This window comes from Toxotes jaculatrix, chromosome 8 (assembly GCF_017976425.1).
Source record: "Toxotes jaculatrix isolate fToxJac2 chromosome 8, fToxJac2.pri, whole genome shotgun sequence".
Taxonomy (NCBI): domain Eukaryota; kingdom Metazoa; phylum Chordata; class Actinopteri; family Toxotidae; genus Toxotes; species Toxotes jaculatrix.
Window position 1 is genome coordinate 11425153 of NC_054401.1, and position 19120 is coordinate 11444272.

The following is a 19120-nucleotide window of genomic DNA, read 5'->3' on the forward strand; positions in this document are numbered from 1 at the left end:
TGAGAACCTCTGGCGTGGCCTTTCCCACCACTGCCCTCACTGTATCAACATACGCACACAAACAAGCTCATTCGCACTCCTGCACCATCAAACAGGCTTTTGTCTCTCTTGCACAACTACCCCAATCTCTCTCTCTCTCACACACACATAGTTATCTCCACACATCTGCATGTAAGCTCATTACTGCATCCAAAACAAAAAACCTTCAATCTACAGCACAAATCCTCCTACTTCAAGTGTAGATTTGCTGGACTAAAAAAAAAAAAAAAATTGTCTTCTTCTCCTTGTTCACAACTCAATATCCAATCAGCAAATGCTGAGCCATTGATGGTTAAGATAAAAATTTATTTACATGGCACCTTTAAAGATCTTAGTGAGTGAATTAGCACTGACACTCAGCTGTTTAATTTGCATATGTCCTGATTACAGATAATAATGAGGAGACAAGCACAGTTTAGTTACCCACGACAAGCAGCCACTAGAAAAATAGGGATCAGTCATTTTTTGTAAACACATTCTATGGTGTTAATCTGGTCTTGCATTTCATTTAATCTAACAAGAACTTATAAAAATAGAATTAACAATATAAGTAGACAACATTTGACCTGGATGTAAGCCCAACATAGACATCCTGTATCAAAATGGTTCAGACACAAAATATATATAGAAAACATTTCTGAACAAATATAACTTACTGCCACTGATATGACTCAATATTTTGTCTACATGGTGATATAGAAGCACGAGTACCAACTCTACAGAGATGTGAAATCATCATCGGCTCACCAGGATGTGGGGGGAAAATATGAAACGTGACACGATATAGTACAAAGAAACGATGTGTAATATTAAAATAGCAGCCAACAAGTTACAATTCCACAAAATCTTTGGCTTGTATGAGGTGAGAAAGTTTCAATTCACTGGATTGTGAAGAGATAGCAAGTCTGTTGATCAGTAAATGCCACTGATCTTTAATGGCAAATCTAACCTGACAGAAGGCACTTGAAAGACATGGAGGAGACGCAAGTCACAGGTTTAACAAACAGCTGCAGAAAAAAAAACCAAGTTGAATTGCACTGAGGACGTCATCATTTTTCTACCTAATTGAGTAACTGAAATGACTAAGTCAACAATCACATGATCTCTTTTCAAGTGGTGTCACTCAGTGACAGTTTCTCGTCATGTGACCCAACCTCACTCTATTATGAGGAAAAGACGAGTGACGGGAGAGCTTCGCTGCAGCCAACAAATTCGTCATCTCTTTCTGTTTTCATCACCCTCATATACTCATATCTGCATAGACTTATAGGAAGGCAAGCTTTGATTGACAGGTGCAAATCTCCAAAATAGATAAAATCTGATGAGACTGGTGAAAATTCCAGGTGTGTTTGGAACCTGGAAGGAACACAGTAGAGTAAGAAAAAAAAAGATACAAAAAGGATAGCAGTTTTCATTTCAATTGAGAAACAATGTTGAAAGCTGTGTTTACAGGTCTGTCTTACCACAATATAGTAATCATTTAGCTGTAGGCCATAGAGGACCCAGGACGTTGAAGTGAAGAAGGTGGCTACAGTCAGGGGGAAGGACAAGCACTGCACATTACCACTACGCACTATCTGTACCTGAAAGAGAAGAGAGGAAGAGGAGGACAGCAGCAATTAGTTAACAAATAAACTTTAAAGCTGCAGTAGCCAATGTTCTCATATTTGCAATGGATCAATTTACTATTGATGTGAATGATGCGTGATGTAATGTGAAAAGAGTCACTTTATGTGACAAGTGAGCAATGAACAAATGAAATGTTCACCCAACTCTGCAGTTCCCCTAAGTTCCATGGAGCATTTTAGTGTCTTTCAGCTCATTGTTTTGGTTTTCCAGCCCTCACATTTATTGTTTGGATCAGTCTTATTAACCTTGTTTTCAGAAGGAGCAGGCAGCTGCTAAAAAGAGACTCTGAACTTCTCTAACTTTACCAAAGTTAGGAACTGCCTGGAGAACTCAGTGGAGCATTTAGCTGCTAAAGATCCAGATATTTCCCTCAGGAAGTGGAACTGATGAAAAATAAAACAAAACACAAAGAAGAGTGAATATTAGACTGCTGCTCTGTGTCTGCTATAGCTGTAAATTGGAAAGTGTTTGCTAATACATTTACCATAACAAGTTAAATTTGATTTATAAGTTGTTCCACTGCCTAGTCAAGCCAAGTCACAAAAACAAACAAAAACAGTAATGCTGCTTTAATACAAGCAGCATTGGTTGTACAACACATTGTATGAAGTACTTCTTTTCAAGCATAACTGGTTCTTAGGCTCACTAACGTATTGACTGCTGAGATTTGGGAGCACAGGAATACTGAAAACCCCAGTGGTTCAACGACAGTTATAAACAAACCAGCAGTTTAGTCGGATTATCTTTAATCGCTTTACTTAGAAGTAAAACTGAAAGTGCCTTCACCGGAAATGTCAGTAGCACTCCCTTAGTGCATAGGAAAACCATGAGCTTGCACAACTATGGCAAGTGTGGTATGTCAAAATTGACCCAAGAAGCTGGCTCATTTATGCATGTATGTTTTAAATGGAGAGTTTGGGTAATAATTTCACCTTTCACCTCTGTGCTCTGGTTTTAAAACCAACGTGATTGTCTGTCTCACTGTCACTGTTTATTCCTCCATCTGATTTCCTTTTAGTGATGTCGCCACACATTTCAGTGATTAATCTGGTGATTACAATGTATTATTACCGACAGGAATGTTGGCTACAAATGTTAACCTGGAATTTCCTTTTAAACTCCAGATGCACATCTGGAACGTGCTGCAATGCTTAGGGAAAGATGGCCTCTATGAGGATGGCTTTAGGTTTACTCATTCTGTGTAGTGCCAACATCACTTTATGTAAACTGCAAAGAGAAAACAAAATGTGGCCAAGGGGATGAGGCACAAATAGACAGAGAGGAACAATAACAGGAAGACACAGATGAGGGAAAGAAAGGCAGGAAACTGACTGGGGGTCATTTAGGGCTGGAGGCAGATGGGGTGAAGGAGACAAACAGGATAGTAGACGGAACCAAAAGATGATATGAAGACACAAAAGGAAAGAGAGAGAACAGGGGATTTAGGCCTTCACTGGTAAATAGCTGCACGTGCAGAGTTGGCATGAAGAAGACAGCAAGAAATGCGCTGTATTATCTGAATACGGTTAGTGTTCAAATGAAGATTGTGAAGTTTGATGTGTACAAAACAGCTGTAGAAATAACAGCTCCCACCTGCCTCCTAAATATGTCATTTTAATGGTGCACTCCTATGAATTCCTGTTCTAAGAAGATCTGTACTCTTAGTGGTAAAATTAACTTTTTCTTTATAAATCATTAAAAATCATATTTTTGCCATTTTTAGATTTATAAAACACCTCAGTCATACACATGCACCCATTTTATTTGTATGGCTTTAGAGCATAAACAGTGTATTTCAGAGGTCTTGATGATGGACTGTCTATGTATTATATCTGCACTTTAAAATGCAGACAGTCATCATTTGGCTGTTTTTTTCTGGGTTTCATTGAGGAGAAAAAGCAGCCATGACTAGACACCATGAATGAAGGTTTATGCTCAGAGCTGAGCAATGAGTCACTAACCTCAATGTCTGTCTTCTTTCAAAAGATTTATTATGTGACAAATAACTAAAAGGATTAAATAAAAAATAGGTAAAAAAAAAAAGATTTTAAATAAAAAAATGTATCTAAATTAACTAATTCTAATAAAAAAAAAAATAACAGGAAACTATTTAGGGAACAATTATGTTAAAATCAAACAGTTTTATCTTGCTTGCTTACATGTGCGCCAACTTGATGTTAAAGCTATGCTGACGACCAACAAGTTGATTACATATCAAATGTCAAACTAAATTAAATTAAATTAAACTAAACTAAACTAAACTAAATAAATAATTTCCTAGAGCCCAGGTTTAAGTCATAACAGTAATTAGCTGTGATATAAAACAGAGAAAAACATCAAATGCCTGGAACCAATAGATGTTTGGCATGTTTGCTTGATAAAAGACTTAAAAGATATTTCATTCATCACAAGTGTTGGAAATTACTTTTCTGTCCATCAGCTAGGTAATTAAGTGACTAATAGTTTCATCACTTATGTATAGCAATTTGACTTTGTGAATATTTTTGATAATGAATGAATGTGTTTTGTGATTATGGTGGCATTTCTGTTTCAGTCATCCAGCTGTAATTTTAGTCCAGATTACAGCACAAGCCAGTTTGTCTCTGCACTGTCTATGAGTCAAGTAAGAAGAGCAAGTTCATGTGACTTTGTATATATGCTGCCTGCATCCTGTGTTTGTCTGTAATGTATGTGAGCTGTACCAGGTCGGTGAGCGGGGACAGGTACATGCTGACGGTGACCACGCTGCAGGTGAAGCCCAGCTGACTGAGCCGAGCGTCCCCCTTAGGAAGAAAGGTGGTGAAGTAGAACCAACCGCAGGCCAGCACTGCCCCTGCAGCAAGAGTCTCCGACATCACCAGCCTCTGAAACAAACATGGTGGGGAGATGCTGAGAAACAGGTGGGCTGGTCTTTCACATCCTAAAAAATGGTGGATCTAACCTCAGTGGGGTGTTTTCTGCAAATCTACACAGACCTTTTGTTTTGTGTAATGGAAATACACGATGATGTAAAGGATCTGGAGGAGAGCTCCAATAATGTTGACCAGGACAATCGTCTGATCCCTCTTCAGAGTCCCGTAATACAACCAACCCAGGTTACTATGGAAACGGGACAAGCATCAGATGACCAGAGCGGGACAATAGTAGTACTGAAGCGACCGTAGTGAAAGATCGAGGATTGTGCAACAACAAACACAAAAAACACACTCACTTAAGACATGTGGTGAGGAAGGGGAGAAACTGGATATTCTCAGCACTTTTGGATTCTTGCATCTTCTTCAGGTCGGTCCTAGAAAAATGAACACACAGACACAAACACACACACACACAAGTAGACAAAACCAGAGAGAGTCAACACACATGCAGATACTTCACTAAATGGGTTAACAAAACCAAGTGCAACTAGTAGCCATCTCAAATATTCATCTTACTGAATACTGGAAATCAGAATACGAAATTGCCATGTCGCATGTCATTTAATCATCAACACAACTTACAGTCCAGTCGAGAACATCCCGACTGTGAACACGATGCAGGCCCATGATAGAAGCTGCAACAAATCCATAGAGCGGGAGAAGAAAGGCTAATGCACCACCTGGCTTTACGTTCACTGTCTGCTTTTAATCACGAACGCTTAGTTTACATGAAATTACAGAGGGACCAAAACTATGGTGACGTCCTCCTTCTGGCTGAATTTCCGTGTTTGCAATCGGTGTCCACGCGCTGTCTGCACAGCGATTGGCTATGTGGCAGAACAGGTGGGGGTGCATTCTTCTTCCTCTCCTTCTTCTTCTTAGCGTTTTTGGCGGATTGCAGCTTTTAGGCGCATACCGTCACCTATCGCATCGGAGTGGGTCGAACAGAGCGTCGTTCACATTCGTGTTGGAGGCTGATTTGCTCCAATGGCATGCTGGAGCGATGGCTGCGTGTTACGTCATCGCGTTGAGAGAATTGGGAGGCTGTAGGAGTAGACCAGTCTATGGAGTAGGCTGGTGGATGTGGACGACTTCAGTGTGGTGGATGGAGGACTGTCAGAGGGGCGGGGATTGGGAGTTAAAATGAGTTGCATTAAACTTTATTCATCCTCAAATTCAGTGGACGTACACTCAGGATTAATACTCCCTAGTTTTGTTAGTCATACATTTGAAGTACAATAGATGCTCAGTCTGTCTTATGGCCTTTCTCTTGCAGAGGGACTCTGTGTCTTTCATTTCATTATCAGTAAATCTGAGAATTATTTACTTTAACTGATTAGCTGATTGAATATAAAACAGTAAAAACAATGCCCATCATTATTCCATGAGGCCCAAATTAAGATATTGTAATTTTTTTTCGAGAATCTAGGGTTTTAATGAAAGTTGATCTTGACCATTCTTGTTTGATTGTCTTTTCTGAGTTCCTCATACTCATAGAAATGCAATACTAAATTCTTGGAGTACAGCTTTAACAGAAGAGGCCAACAGAGGAAACATATTTCTGTTACACTGAATTACACAAGCAATTACCAGCAAATAAAACTTTGCTTTAATGGATTGCAAATCATAAAAGTTTACATGCTTACACTAGTGTACTAGTCAAAATCTAACATTTTTACTATTTCAGATGCCAACTCAGAGAATTGTTTAGGTTAGGGTTAGGGTGGCAGAGTGTCATTTTATGGATATTACATCCAGAAATTAAGATAAAGGTTCATTTTTAAAGTTGGGAATTAAACAAACTACCGCTGCCTTCCTGTTTAGCAGGAGTTCCAGTGAATTTAATGCTAATTGCCTAAAATGTCCAAGGCGGGTGAGTCTTTCAGCTCATTGCTGTGAATCTCTTGCCACAGACCTTTTTTTCACTCTCTTCTTTCAAAATAGTCTCTCAGACTTGACCTTTAGCAAAAGTCTCTGACATATAATTTTTTTCACTTCTTCTCTGTCATTTTATTAAGTTCTTTTTAAGTTTGACATTTCATTTTTTCCACATATTTTTTTTTATATCATTATTTTTAATGTCAGTTCTGTACAAATGCTGAACAATGTTACCTTTCTGGTTCATATTGAATCTTTTTGTCATTATAATTTATTTTCTTTTTCTGAACTTGTTTTTAATGTGAAACTTGTCCAGAACCTTTAAGTACTTTAAAAACAAAATGTCTTTCTGTCTGGCATTAATATTTAAATATCCTTTCTCCTTTCACAGTTTTCAGTTTTCTGAGATTTACAGCAGTGATACAGCTATGTTATATACTCCATAGGCACCAATAACTTGACACTGAGGAAAGAGAAAATTTAATGAACTTTAAGGATTTGTTCTTGTACTTTTACAGTATTTGCAAATGAGGTATTTTAAAGGATTTCTCCCATTGACTGTACTGTGAATACTGCCATGTTTGGACTTCTCCTTCAGTTGAAAGTTGTCCTGCATTAACTTACTGTACAGATACATGGGTGCTACATTGCAGCAAGATTCCTGAGACTGTGTGATCATCTACAGTGAATTTAAACTATGACGTGATTGTGGAAACACAAACAATTCCGTTTTATGTTCTGGTTTTGAATGTATATGTTGCATGGTTTTACAGGGGATAGTGACTTTTGACAGTTTTCAGTCAACTCTGAGGTTTGCAGGTCTGTGCACTCTGCTCCTCTTCATTCCAACATTCAACTGTGCAGACGGATGTTCAGCTTTCCCTCCAAAGAGGATGCACAGAGTTGTAAAAGAAAGAGCAAAAAAGAGAAAACGAATGTGAGTGAGGAGGCGAGAGTGACACCTTCACACCCAGTTGTCTGTTTGCTTGTGGGCCTCTCTCCCTGCACTATCCCGTGTTATAGCTCCTTCATCGCCCCCCTCTCAGTTCTTGTGTTTGGTTTTCAGACTGTGAAATCTAAGCCAGGGCAAGCCGTGTCACTGGGGATGAAAGACAGAAAGGGCAGAGAAGAGGGGATGAGAAAATAGAGGTTGGGAAAGACCTGGGGGTGGAAATCTGAAGGGGGGCTGGAGAGATTTCATCGGGTAGGAGATGGATAGCCGTGCCAAAATATTGTGTCATCCATCAAAAACTCAGTGAGCTCAGTGGGATTTCAAGATCCAAAGAAAGTTAATGCAAAAATACAATTCACAAGAGCTGATAAAAACCAGACAGATATTTTTATTACATCACAATTTTTTTTTTATTTCACTAAAGATTTTTAACACCTTAAAACAGCTTCTCATAGTTTTTTTTTCTATGTACAAATTTACATATAAACATTTGCAAAATGACACAAGAACATTTTACAAGAAAAACAACTGTAAATATATTGTGGGTAGTCCCTTCAGTTTGAGGCTTGACAATGTGCAAGTGGGATCACATCTGCAAACATCAGCCAGTGTACCATACCATGATACCGTCAAGACAGCAGAAAAGAGTGAAGAACCATAGGTACTGAAGAAGCTCAGCTCCCTGACACTCCCGTTAGTCTTTGGTTTGATCAGTTTTGTTCTCTTGATCAACCACTTACATGACACCATGTAATAGATTAGTAAAAGATTGTGTATCTTGTGTATTGGTGTAAATGTCACAGTGGTGCTTTAACAGAGACATACAGAGATATAACAGGGAGCTGAGTGCTACATGACAAAAATCCTACATAATGTATAACAGTTTGGCAGTAGGTGACAACATTTCCAATACACAATAACTTCTCTACATGAAGAGGAAAAAAATGACACTGATGGTTTGAGATCAGTAATACAATGCACATTTGTACCAATGGTATGAAAATCTGACAACATAATAATGTGGATAATATGTTCGTCTTGTAATTTTAAATTGGACATTAATTCATAAAGTTTTTTGATCAGGTTGCTTCCAGTTTTGTTCACGACTGAAAAAATGTGCATCGTAAATGGTCAAAAATGAGAAATCCATCCACGTAATGAAGTAAGAAAAAACATCTTTGAGGTCTTCTTCTTTGGAATGATCCACATTCCACATCCACGCAAACAAACACATCAAACACACACTCCTGCTGACAGCACTGTCCATGCTTGTATAAAAAATCTGTATAAAAAATTTTCTCTCAGAGTTCATTGTCCCAACGACCAGCATCGGGTAGGGTAGTATTGTCTCTGTTATGGTCAGCCTTAGTGTAGCATCAAGGCTAGTAAGACTGGGATCATGGTAAAGAAGAGTGGAAAGGAATACAGCTGTACTGCTGAGCTGCCGATACTCCTCTGGACGTTTGGCTCCATCACAGCAGGGTCATCTAAGGAAAGAAAGGGGAGGGTGAGTCAGTTTCAGATTTCATCATTCAGGCATGGTCAACACATCCAGCTGAGCTTGTCTCAGACACGACACTGCTGTGACTATTTTGTATCTGTCTGGTATGTTGTAGAAGAATCCTCACCTGCTGGGAGGTGGTTAGAGGGGTTGTGCACTCCTCCGGCAGCAAGAAACTTCATTTTTCCTCCATCTAAGCTTTTCCCTGTCTCCTCTGCCTTGGATTTGTCTAGGTGACTTTTTCCAGAGCCTTTATGCCCGACCACATCCACTCTCAGTCTCAGACACTCCTGGCCATGGTGATGCATTGGCTTGGCTGGAGAAAGTCAGAAAGAAGGAAAAGTTTAATACAAGAAACCTTCTCAGGATCACAATAAGTTGATTAAAATACCAGAGTTACAGAATTATTGATACTTACAGATATAATAGTAGCTCTCTCCCTGTCTGAACTCCTTTCCCAGGGTGAATGGAGTGAAGCGCTGGAACTTCTCAGAGAATTTCTCAGGAGCATGGGGAGCGAACGGCCGTGAGCACTCCCAGCGGAGCTGGTCAAAGGAGTGAGGTTTACACACCTCATAGTCCTCCCTCTCCACCATGTACAGCACATAGCGCTCAGCTGCATGCGATGACACCTCACCGTGGGTGTAGTGGGGGCAGATGATGTCCAGATAGTCGTTGATACGCACTTCCACAGTGTACTCATCCCACAGGAAGCTGCAGGGAGACAGGAAGAGAGAGGTGGTTACTGACAAATGTCCTCCTCCGGTTTGGAAATGTTTTGATTTTACAAAAAGATAAACAACATGAATTACAGAGGCAGACATCATGTGTTCTGCACACGTGTTCAACACACACCCTGGCACTGTACGTGATGAGAATAATAATGAGGACTAATCACGAATAAACACGTGCAGCAACAGAAAACACGCTTATTCACACAAACAACGTGCGTTAACACAGGTAAAGCGAGTAGGGTACCATGTGAGGATGTGTTGACGCGTGTCGCTGTGCTTGTGCAAACCCGTCACTGTGACAGAATTAGAAAGAGCCTGATCAGGCTGGACTTGTTCACTTTGTTTTTGGACGAGAAAACACACCTAGAATCTCCTTAAGCCCTACCACCATCCCACTCACACACCTTTCTTTCTCTCCTCTCCTGTTTTGCCTTCAGCAGAGACTCACTTCTCTTATGTGCTTACAGGTAGACAAGATTTTAATTGACAGTTCACCCCCGCCCCACCTTCAACCCTTTCACGTTCTCTGAAAGTCCACTTTTCTCTCTGTACAACACAGACTCTCTGTCAAGTTTTTTTAAACTGTTCCAGTCTCAGTTTTTTTTTTTTCACTTGGATGTTTGTACATCGGCGCTGCACCTCCTGTTGTGACTCCACACCCTAATTTGCTGTCTCTATCTGTATCTCTGTCTCTCAATTTCGCTCCAATTTCATCAAAGACAGAGACACAGTGGGTGGAGACAGCCAGACTGTCACTCTCTTTCTCCCTTTTCATCTTTACCCTTCATTTAGTTTTATAGCTCCTTTTCAGTCTTCCCGTCTCCTCTTTGCTCACTTCCCATCCTTGTTTCCCCCTATTTCCTAATGAAGTATGGAAAGATGGTAAAAATTGAATATAAATCCCATACAGTTCCACTGCACACATTTGGTGTGCGGTGAGAATACAAAAGCAGGAATCAGGGAGTTGTGTTAAATTTTCACCCTAGCAGAATTTTGACTTATTGTTAATAAATAGCTAACAAGTCAGTGAGGAACGAAGTTTGTTGAGGCAATGAGTGAACTCTAACCTAGTAGAGCACTTTCACATTACTAATATGTCTTTCCTTTAAAGTAAACATGATGCAGGCAAGGCTGTGCTATGCTGGTACACGAGATGTACGCGGGCGTGTTGTTAGATCAGCCAAAAGCCAGGAGGTGAGGAAAGATTGATATTTGCATATGACTCCAATTTCATCCTCCGGAGTAAAAAAAAAACTCTAATCTGCCAATTCAATCTGTGCTTGAAGTGAATGACTGCTTGTGTTAGTGTGTGAGCATGTTGTAGTGAGTGAAAGTGATAATAAAACAACTCCTGTGTGTCTGCTATTGTTCATGTGTGCTCTAAGTGTATGTGCCCCAGCATCAAAGCACGTTGTGGCTTCTGTTGTTGTGACTCCTGTTAGGACCCCCCCCCCCGGCCAAGTCACAGACACACTGGCTCCAAACGTGGGCCTCTAACCCCTCCTTCCTGCCTCTGTATGTGTGTGTATCGGTTAGCGCTAACCTACCTGTCAAAACATGCTTTGTTAGCTGAGCACAGCCCTCCACTTGTTATCCAGGGCTAACAGGCTGATCAACACCCTCCATTTACAATCACTGCTCTCTCTCAGCAAAGGTTCTTTGTATGTGTGTACACTCCTGTGTAGGTGTGCACGCCTTTGGTTTTGTGTGTATATATATGCGTGTGTTTGCCGGGGCAATTGTTTCAGTGAAAGGATAAAAGAAACATCTGTTGCAGCCTAATTGGCCAAATAATCTCTGTTCTCGTCTTGTTTCTCTCTTCTCTGTTTTCTTTGAATAAAACTAGTAATAACAGAGTCAGAGAAAACAAGCTGCTTAAAGGTCTCTAGTGTTTCCCTCTGAAGTAAAGAATAGTTTTAAATTGAATGGGACACTTTTTTTCCCCACACGGTGTCCTTATTAGTGGCCTGACCGCCCTCTGCATGAAAACACAGGCTTGTCAAAAGCCACCAAAAACAGATAGATTCTGTTGCTAATTTCATTCAAGGCGCATGCTTTTAAGAAAACTCCTTTTATCCTTCTCTTCACCTCCTCATTTCCCCCTCCTCCCCCTCTCCTCCATTGGTCTGGCTAATTAAAAGCTGTTAGGGGTCTGGGGCCAATGTGTTCTCTAGAAAAGGAGGGGAGGAGGAATGAATAGGGTGTAATTATACCCTTTCCCTCCCCAAAGACAGAATGCCTGAAGGCTACAGGGCCCCTTCAACCCCTGTACCTTACCCCCTGTGGAGCTTTCACTGCCCTGACTGCTATGGATGTGTATAATATGTGTGCTCATATGACTGTCCAGATTTGTTTATGCTTGAACGAGTGATTGCTGTAAGTTGTGTTCTTCATGTGACCACAAGTCAAGAAAACTGGGAAAACTTTAGCCCCTGTCAAACTAGGTCAGAGTTTTACAGCGCAAAGCCATGTCTTTCACTAGTCCTCTCCCTCCAACCTCCTCACGCTGTCTACCTTTACGTCTTCACTCATCAAAGCTCTCAAATGCTAGAGACTTCCCTGCGTCCCCTCTCTCCTCTGACTGGCAGTTCTCGGGAGAGTGAGAGTCGCATTAACGTGATAGCTATGTCGTATGTGAGACCGGGAGGCAGGTGTGTAAGTCGTTACAAACCCACTTTCCACACAGCTTCACCTTCTTCCTGTGTGTTGGTTTGTCTCTTGCTGTGTGTGTGTGTGTGCGCATGTTTTCATGGGAGCGGGATTCTCTGAAGACCCTTATTCAGGGCGTCTCATGCCCCAGGCTTATGAGAACATCTGTTTATCAAGGCCTACTGGAGCCTAGTGTGTGTGGGTGCGCGTGCGCACGTTTGTGTTATTTCTTGCATGTGACTGAGGTGTGGGTAAACAGCGAAGGTTGAAGGTGGTTGTTTCTCACTATGGAGCTACTCTAGCTTTTGCGTCAGTGGGCAAGTTGTGTGTGTGAGCGTGTGAGTGTGTGGTAAGAGCATAAAATAGTAAAATAGCTGTAGTGCTGGTGGTTATGACAGTAGGTGACTTGTTCAACACTTGGCCCTCCTCACTGGAGCTTTGAAGTCCTGCCATTGTCCTTGCTCTGCTCTTCTTCTTTTCTTTTTTTTCCTGCCATCCCTCTTTCCTTTTCCCATTCTCCCTGACAACCCTGCCCTTCCTCCATTTGTCTCCTGGGCTCACACTGGTTTCGGTCAAACAACTGACACAGGAACTCTGTCCTTCACAGTCTCTCTGGGGAGCGTTTCAAACTGGCAGTCGGGTCAAGGGGTTAAAGTTCAGAGTCACAGCTTCTCACACACATTACCATCTGAGTCAGCACTGAGGATATTTGTTTCACAGACACAAACACACTCACAGAGCGAGTCAGCACCACTGAAACACTAAATCGCATCCCCCCACCATTTGCTCCGCAGGTAATCAGTAGTAAGTGTGCACACACTGGAATGTCACGACAGGGGCCTGCGGTTTGGATGGTTCACTGTGTTCTCGCAAGGTGCACTCATCAAATTTCCAGTCGCACTCTCACACACTTTAACATTGACATGTACACTTAATACCCTATTAATTTGTTGTGGTATGGCAGATACACGCCTCCTTTCACACAGGCTGAGGAGCTGTCAGTGGTTCTAATGGATTTAGCTACTCACTAGTGGGATACGCCATAAAACCCAATCTAATATAGGCTGAAAAATCTTTCTATATTAGCTTCCAATGTAATCTACCTTCATTCTTCCTCTCTTATTGTCTTGCATTAAGAAACTCCGCGGAAATTCATCCTCCACTAGGCACCAATACACGTTTCTCTTCCTAGGATGCATAGGATTATGCATTCGGCACACAAGTCTGCAGTTTTGAGTATTTTGTAGATGTGTGTGTGTGTATAAATCTGTATGTGCACGTCACAAAGAGACAGTTAAGACAGTGAGAATCTCTTTGGCCCTTGCAGGATGAGAGCTTTTAAAATTGTCAACACTGCCGTTTCTCACTTATTCAATTCCAAAGTTCTCCCCTCCCTTCATCCATCACTGTTCACTCTCTCTCCTCCCTCCGTCTGCCTCTCCTTTATTCTTCCAAAATTAGCCCATCCCCCCTCCCCAATCCCCTATTTTGTCCTGTCTCTTAACGTTGACATAATATACCAGAGCTCTTCATCCAGGCTAATTTCTCAACACAAATCCCTTTCTCTAGTTCACCCTTCTCTCACCCTGCACCCAGGCCCCTCCTCCTTTCTGCCCACAAAATCTTTTCACCCGGTCCCCCATTTTGTTGCCTTCCATTCTGTCTGCAATGAATAGAGGAAGGCCAAATGGTATCATGCATGGCTTAATATGTTGGGGAGGGTCACAGAGAGTTAATCTGTGTCTGTCTGTCTAGCTGAGAGACAGGGAAAAGGTTCAGTAACTTCTAAGAATATACATAATATGTAGGGGTTTTTTTAAAATTTGGAATAAATTTTGGATTAATTGATGTAAAACTAAATATTCTCGAATACTTGAGCACAAGTCCATCTGTTTCTAATTCTGGCCTTTAGGGGGCGATGGTGTGCTGTTAGTGGGCAGTAATGCAAGGTATGCTTGAAATGCTATGAATGAGCAGTATACGCACAGGCGTACATACAAGCATGCTTGCCCACTCATACTACGATAACGTAGCCCTCTCAAGTGTTAGCAGAGCCAGGGCTGAGGGGTGCTCTGTCCTCCTCCGGTGGAAAACTACTGGGGCAAAAACAGAGGAAGGTCTGTGAGAAAGAGGGGGACTGGTGGAGAAAGGGAGGGGGGAGGGAGGAAGTCTGGACCACAGATAAGGAAGCGAGAGGAAGAGCAGGGAGAAAACAGAGGTGCATGGATTCTGTGACTGGGAGGAGGACATCTACAGACCTGAAACACAGATATAAAGTTTATACTGTAGTTTATAAACTGCATGTAGTCACTAACACTCCCAGGTGCCGCTGTGCGCAATGATGCATGAAGGTATGCACGTACATTTATAAGTGTATTAGGTAAGAGGACAGTTATATCAGCAGGGAATTTACACAGAGCCTTTTGATACTGAATGGGCAGGTTTCATAGCAAGCTAAATGGAGATATCCTGTGGTGCTTGTAATTGATTTTTCTGAAGTAGGAAGGATCGCATCTGGGAGATTACAGTGGGAATGACCTGGGTTTATTTTATATATATAAATATATATGTTGTAACACACACACACACACACACACACACACAGACTATAGGGGACATAATGTAATGAAACACACAGACGTTACATCACAAGATCACAGAAGTATAAATATAAATAGAATGAAGCCAGCAGGATGATGGTTTTGTGTCTATGGGTCAGATGGCCAGATTACAAGCCGTCTGTAATCTATGTTAGTGTGTGTGTGTTCTCGTTCTGGTGAGATTAGAGGCCAACAACCAGACGGGACACGGGCTGGGGAGGGGTAAATAATGAGTGGGGGAAAAAAAAAGAAACAGAGGGAACAAAATGTATAAAATGTATGAGTTGAAGGATAGAGGAGTGGCGTGTGTGTGTGTGTGTGTGTGACATCAACCACCTTCACCCCAAACTCATCCTTTAGGCCATGTGTACGTGTCAAGGCAGGCCCGGCTGCCTCAATAACAGCAAAAAGCAGACAGAGCCAGACACAGACGGAGATAAACAGAGTATTACATTACACCAAACTCCTGATAAAGATATTTGCACAGATACTGGGAGCACGAGAAATAAAGCCCAGCTACTGGAGATGGATGAAAGCAGATAAATAACACAGAGATAACACATAGAAAAGAGGCAGTGGAGTGGAGTTTTAATAGCATCCATATCTGTGCAGAGAAGAATAGGTCTTGAATGTACTTGAATCAGTTAGTATAGAGATGGAAGGCTGAGGGCCAGGGGCCAGTCTGGGAGGAGACTCTGCTACTAAAGAGAGGAAGAGGAGTGAAGATGAAGTGAGGAACAGACAGGTTCAGAGATACACACACACACACACACACACAGCTGACAGAGTTGAGTATAGTAACAGCGGGGTGGAATGCTGGCTGTAACTAATATTAACATCCAAGTCCTCCCTCTTGCCCCCCAGTGTGTGTAAGTGTGAGTCACACATTTATCATGTCTCGGTAAGACTGCCTACGGTAACGGCCACTCCTTATTTTACTCTGACGTTGGGGGAAACACACAATCTCAGTCCACAACAAAAATAAAATCACTTTCCGTTAAAAGTCCGATTAAGGGCAACACAAGTTCAAACTCTCTTTCATCCACAGACACACACACTCTTAAGGTCGACACAGGCAGAGACACGCAGTTAAAAACAAGACTGGACCAGACTGAGAAAAACTTGCCTCTCCACCTGTCATGTAGGAAAACTTACACACACAAACACACCCAGATTATCAAATCCCTACTGTGATCTGAAGCACAGGTTTAAGCCATAATCATCAACTGACAAGTTAGTGAACACACACATACATACTACATACATACATTACAGAGAAACACACACACACACACACACCTAAAGCCCTGCCAGTGCTTCACACCTCTCCCCAACATGAATGGGCAGACTGCTGCCATCTGGTCACTGTCCTCCACCTAAGACAAATCGCTGCCGCTCACAATCAGACCAAGAATCAATTAGCATCAATTATCCACGGCCCGCTGCCGTCAAAGACTGCTGATGGATCTATGTAATCCTTCGAACAGGTGACTGATTGATCGCTGGGGATGGTTTGAGGCAGGTGGGCCTTTTATTCAAGCTGGAGGAAACCAGAAGACAAGAGAGATGATGGAGAAAGAGAGGACAAGAGAGAGAAATGAGAATTGAGAGGAAGGGGGGAGTTAGAGGGGGAGTCTGGGTATGAAAGATTATAGAAGAGAAATAAAAATTAGACTGTTAAATGTGGCAAGGCATATAATACGAGTGGCATGCGGGGGTCAGCCGATTATGGTTTCACTTTTGGATTTTAGCTGCCTTTATCCCCCCTGAATGAAATTTCTGTCAGCAACTTTCTGAGAAACTCTATTTCCCTGTAACCCTCGAAGTGTGTACGCGAGATTAATTTGACTGGCAGAGAATGAGAAAGCGAAAGGTTTTGGTTCAACAGAAGATGTAAAGACACTCAATAGATGTAAGAGAAGCAGAAGCAGAGTAGCCACTACAGAAAACATTCATTCGCATGTTTGTGATGTGTGAATTGTTGATGATGTATTAAGTTAATGCCTGTCTGTGTTAGGGTCTAGGTTTAGCCATCTAGCCAAAGGGATTAGTGTTATATTATGATTTTTCTTCTGGTTATGCAACTCCCATTTGACAGCAGAAATAGTCCATGGCCGGATTAGAGACAGCAGACACAAGATCTGACTTTGTATTAGACCACCTCTGTTCTCTGCCTATCTCTTTCTACACCTCTCTGCTTTCTTTCTGTGTTTATCAGTCTCTCTTATTAGAACTAAAACTTAGAGCTCCTGTTTCCTCGTTTATCCAGCCTTGACCAGAAAGACTCTGGTTTCACATTTCCTTCTGTGAAGTTACCTTTCCCTTCTACTATATCACCTGAACTCAAGTTCCTCCCTTCTGTCTGTAGTGAGTCAGGACTAAAATTCAGGTGAATCAAACCGGGGCCGCTGAGTCACACATGGACTAACCCATGACACGAGTCCTGCTCATGACGAGAGGACTTTCCATTAGACTCCTTATCCAATTATGAGGACAATTGTTTTCCTTGTTGCAGGGCTCTTTTTAGCCCCTGCGTCTATTGTCATTGTTAAAGGGCAATTAGAGAGCCAGTAATGTAATCAAGACAGGACTAAAAGGCTATAATGGCTTTTGCCCTTGTTTCGTCTCGGTGGCGGGTTTTAATCGACCTATCTCGGTGGCAGAGAAGCGGGGACCGTCCTTCTGTTTCAGCCCGGCTATAAAATAATACCGTCTTTCAAGCGTCGGGATCACTCGCTCCACGCTAAAAGCTCAATAAATCGCGCTGCCATATTGCACGCCTGTCAAGCTCCATCGATCCCACTGAGTGGTCGGATAGCATTACATTTCTGACCTCAAGACAAAATAAACAGCAATGTGTGCCTCTCTATCTCTTACTCTCTGACTCACGCAAACACACTCTCACACTATCTCCCCCAGTGAAAAACCACTTTAACGTACTGACAGAGTCCTGATGTGGCATCTGTGTAAAACTGATAATGGAATTAATCTCCTGCGATTCGTTTTCATTTATAGACTTTCCATGACACACGCTGTACACACACGCAGGTGCAGCACTGGCCAAGTTCATACTCGTCAGTCTATTTTCTGCTATTAGAGTATGTGTCTATGTGTTGCGGTTAAATATAGTGGTGAATCTGTCCATCTGTCTCGGCATCCGCTCCCAATCTTCTGCTTTTACACCCGGCTGCCGCTGCATGGTCTAATGCACTGATCACAATCCTTCCAGGCGAGTTTTAAGTTAGACTGCACAAGCCTGACTTTAAACGTCACATGAGCCTTCAATGGTCACATTAATGAAAACGACAAGCTTAAGTTGTGGCTGTTTAAGCGCGTGAGCAGCCCCAGGGCCACACCAGGGACAAACACGCGCGCGCTATAGGTCGAGACTTCACATGTGTGGAACTGAAAGTTAGATCCATTCGCCCCTGGGCGCATCAGGAAAGACACGCAGCAACACAAGACAGAAAACAGTGTTTGCTTCTCAACTACTCACACATTAGACAACTGTCCTACTGCAGGTACACAAACATACAGGATACACACACGCACAAAAGCAAAGATCAGCACTTACTTTGGATTCGAGCTGTTCCAATAGACGCTGTGTCTCTCCGCAGAGGCGAACCAGGCACCCACGCTCAGTGCTAAACACACCAGACACGCCAAATCCATAGCTCCTCTTCTCTGCAAGAACCTCAACAAGTTCGGACAGTAAACGACGATTTCAAACTGCTTCTGTTATCGATGATCTGAATGCGTAAATACGCGCACAGCAAACAGACGTGGATTCTACTTTCCTGCTGTAGTAATGAATATAACGCAAGCTGATGAATACGATCTTACACTGCTCAACTCCTGTCTGGTTCACAGAAGCGCAACTTGTGTGTTTTGTTTGTCAAAGACCCACCCCTCGCCCTACAAGCCAACCAATAGCAGCGAGGCAATCTGAATGCCTCGCCCACCGCAGCTACTGGTCCTCCAGCTGCTCGCACTTTAGACCAGGAATACAGAAAAACACAAAAACAACCTCACTGCTGGATCTATAAAACATTTTAGAAGCGTAATAAACTAATATAAGTCTAACAGGAATATTAGGGTGATAAGATAAGTAAGTAAGAAAGAAAACGTGAAGAAAAAACTCACTACTGAAATAAGACTGAATGATACAGACTATATATATATAATGTATGTATATAGTAGCACTAGCCGTTCAGACTATTATT

The 19120-nt window shown here is 42.0% G+C and overlaps 2 protein-coding genes across 2 annotated transcripts; both read right to left on the reverse strand.

The window, feature by feature from the left end:
* Positions 1 to 328: 328 nt before the first annotated feature.
* slc50a1 (solute carrier family 50 member 1) lies at positions 329 to 5458 on the reverse strand. Its single transcript, XM_041043413.1, has 6 exons — positions 5166 to 5458; positions 4880 to 4957; positions 4644 to 4767; positions 4371 to 4532; positions 1503 to 1622; positions 329 to 1395 (listed from the first exon to the last, which is right to left on the reverse strand). The coding sequence occupies exons 1-6, from the start codon at positions 5231 to 5233 to the stop codon at positions 1288 to 1290; spliced, it is 660 nt and encodes a 219-aa protein (XP_040899347.1). The 5' UTR covers positions 5234 to 5458; the 3' UTR covers positions 329 to 1287.
* Positions 5459 to 7804: 2346 nt separating this feature from the next.
* efna1b (ephrin-A1b) lies at positions 7805 to 18749 on the reverse strand. Its single transcript, XM_041045234.1, has 4 exons — positions 18472 to 18749; positions 9333 to 9628; positions 9042 to 9230; positions 7805 to 8900 (listed from the first exon to the last, which is right to left on the reverse strand). Exons 1-4 carry the CDS (start codon positions 18567 to 18569, stop codon positions 8779 to 8781), a joined length of 705 nt encoding a protein of 234 aa, XP_040901168.1. The 5' UTR covers positions 18570 to 18749; the 3' UTR covers positions 7805 to 8778.
* Between the last annotated feature and the right edge of the window lie 371 nt (positions 18750 to 19120).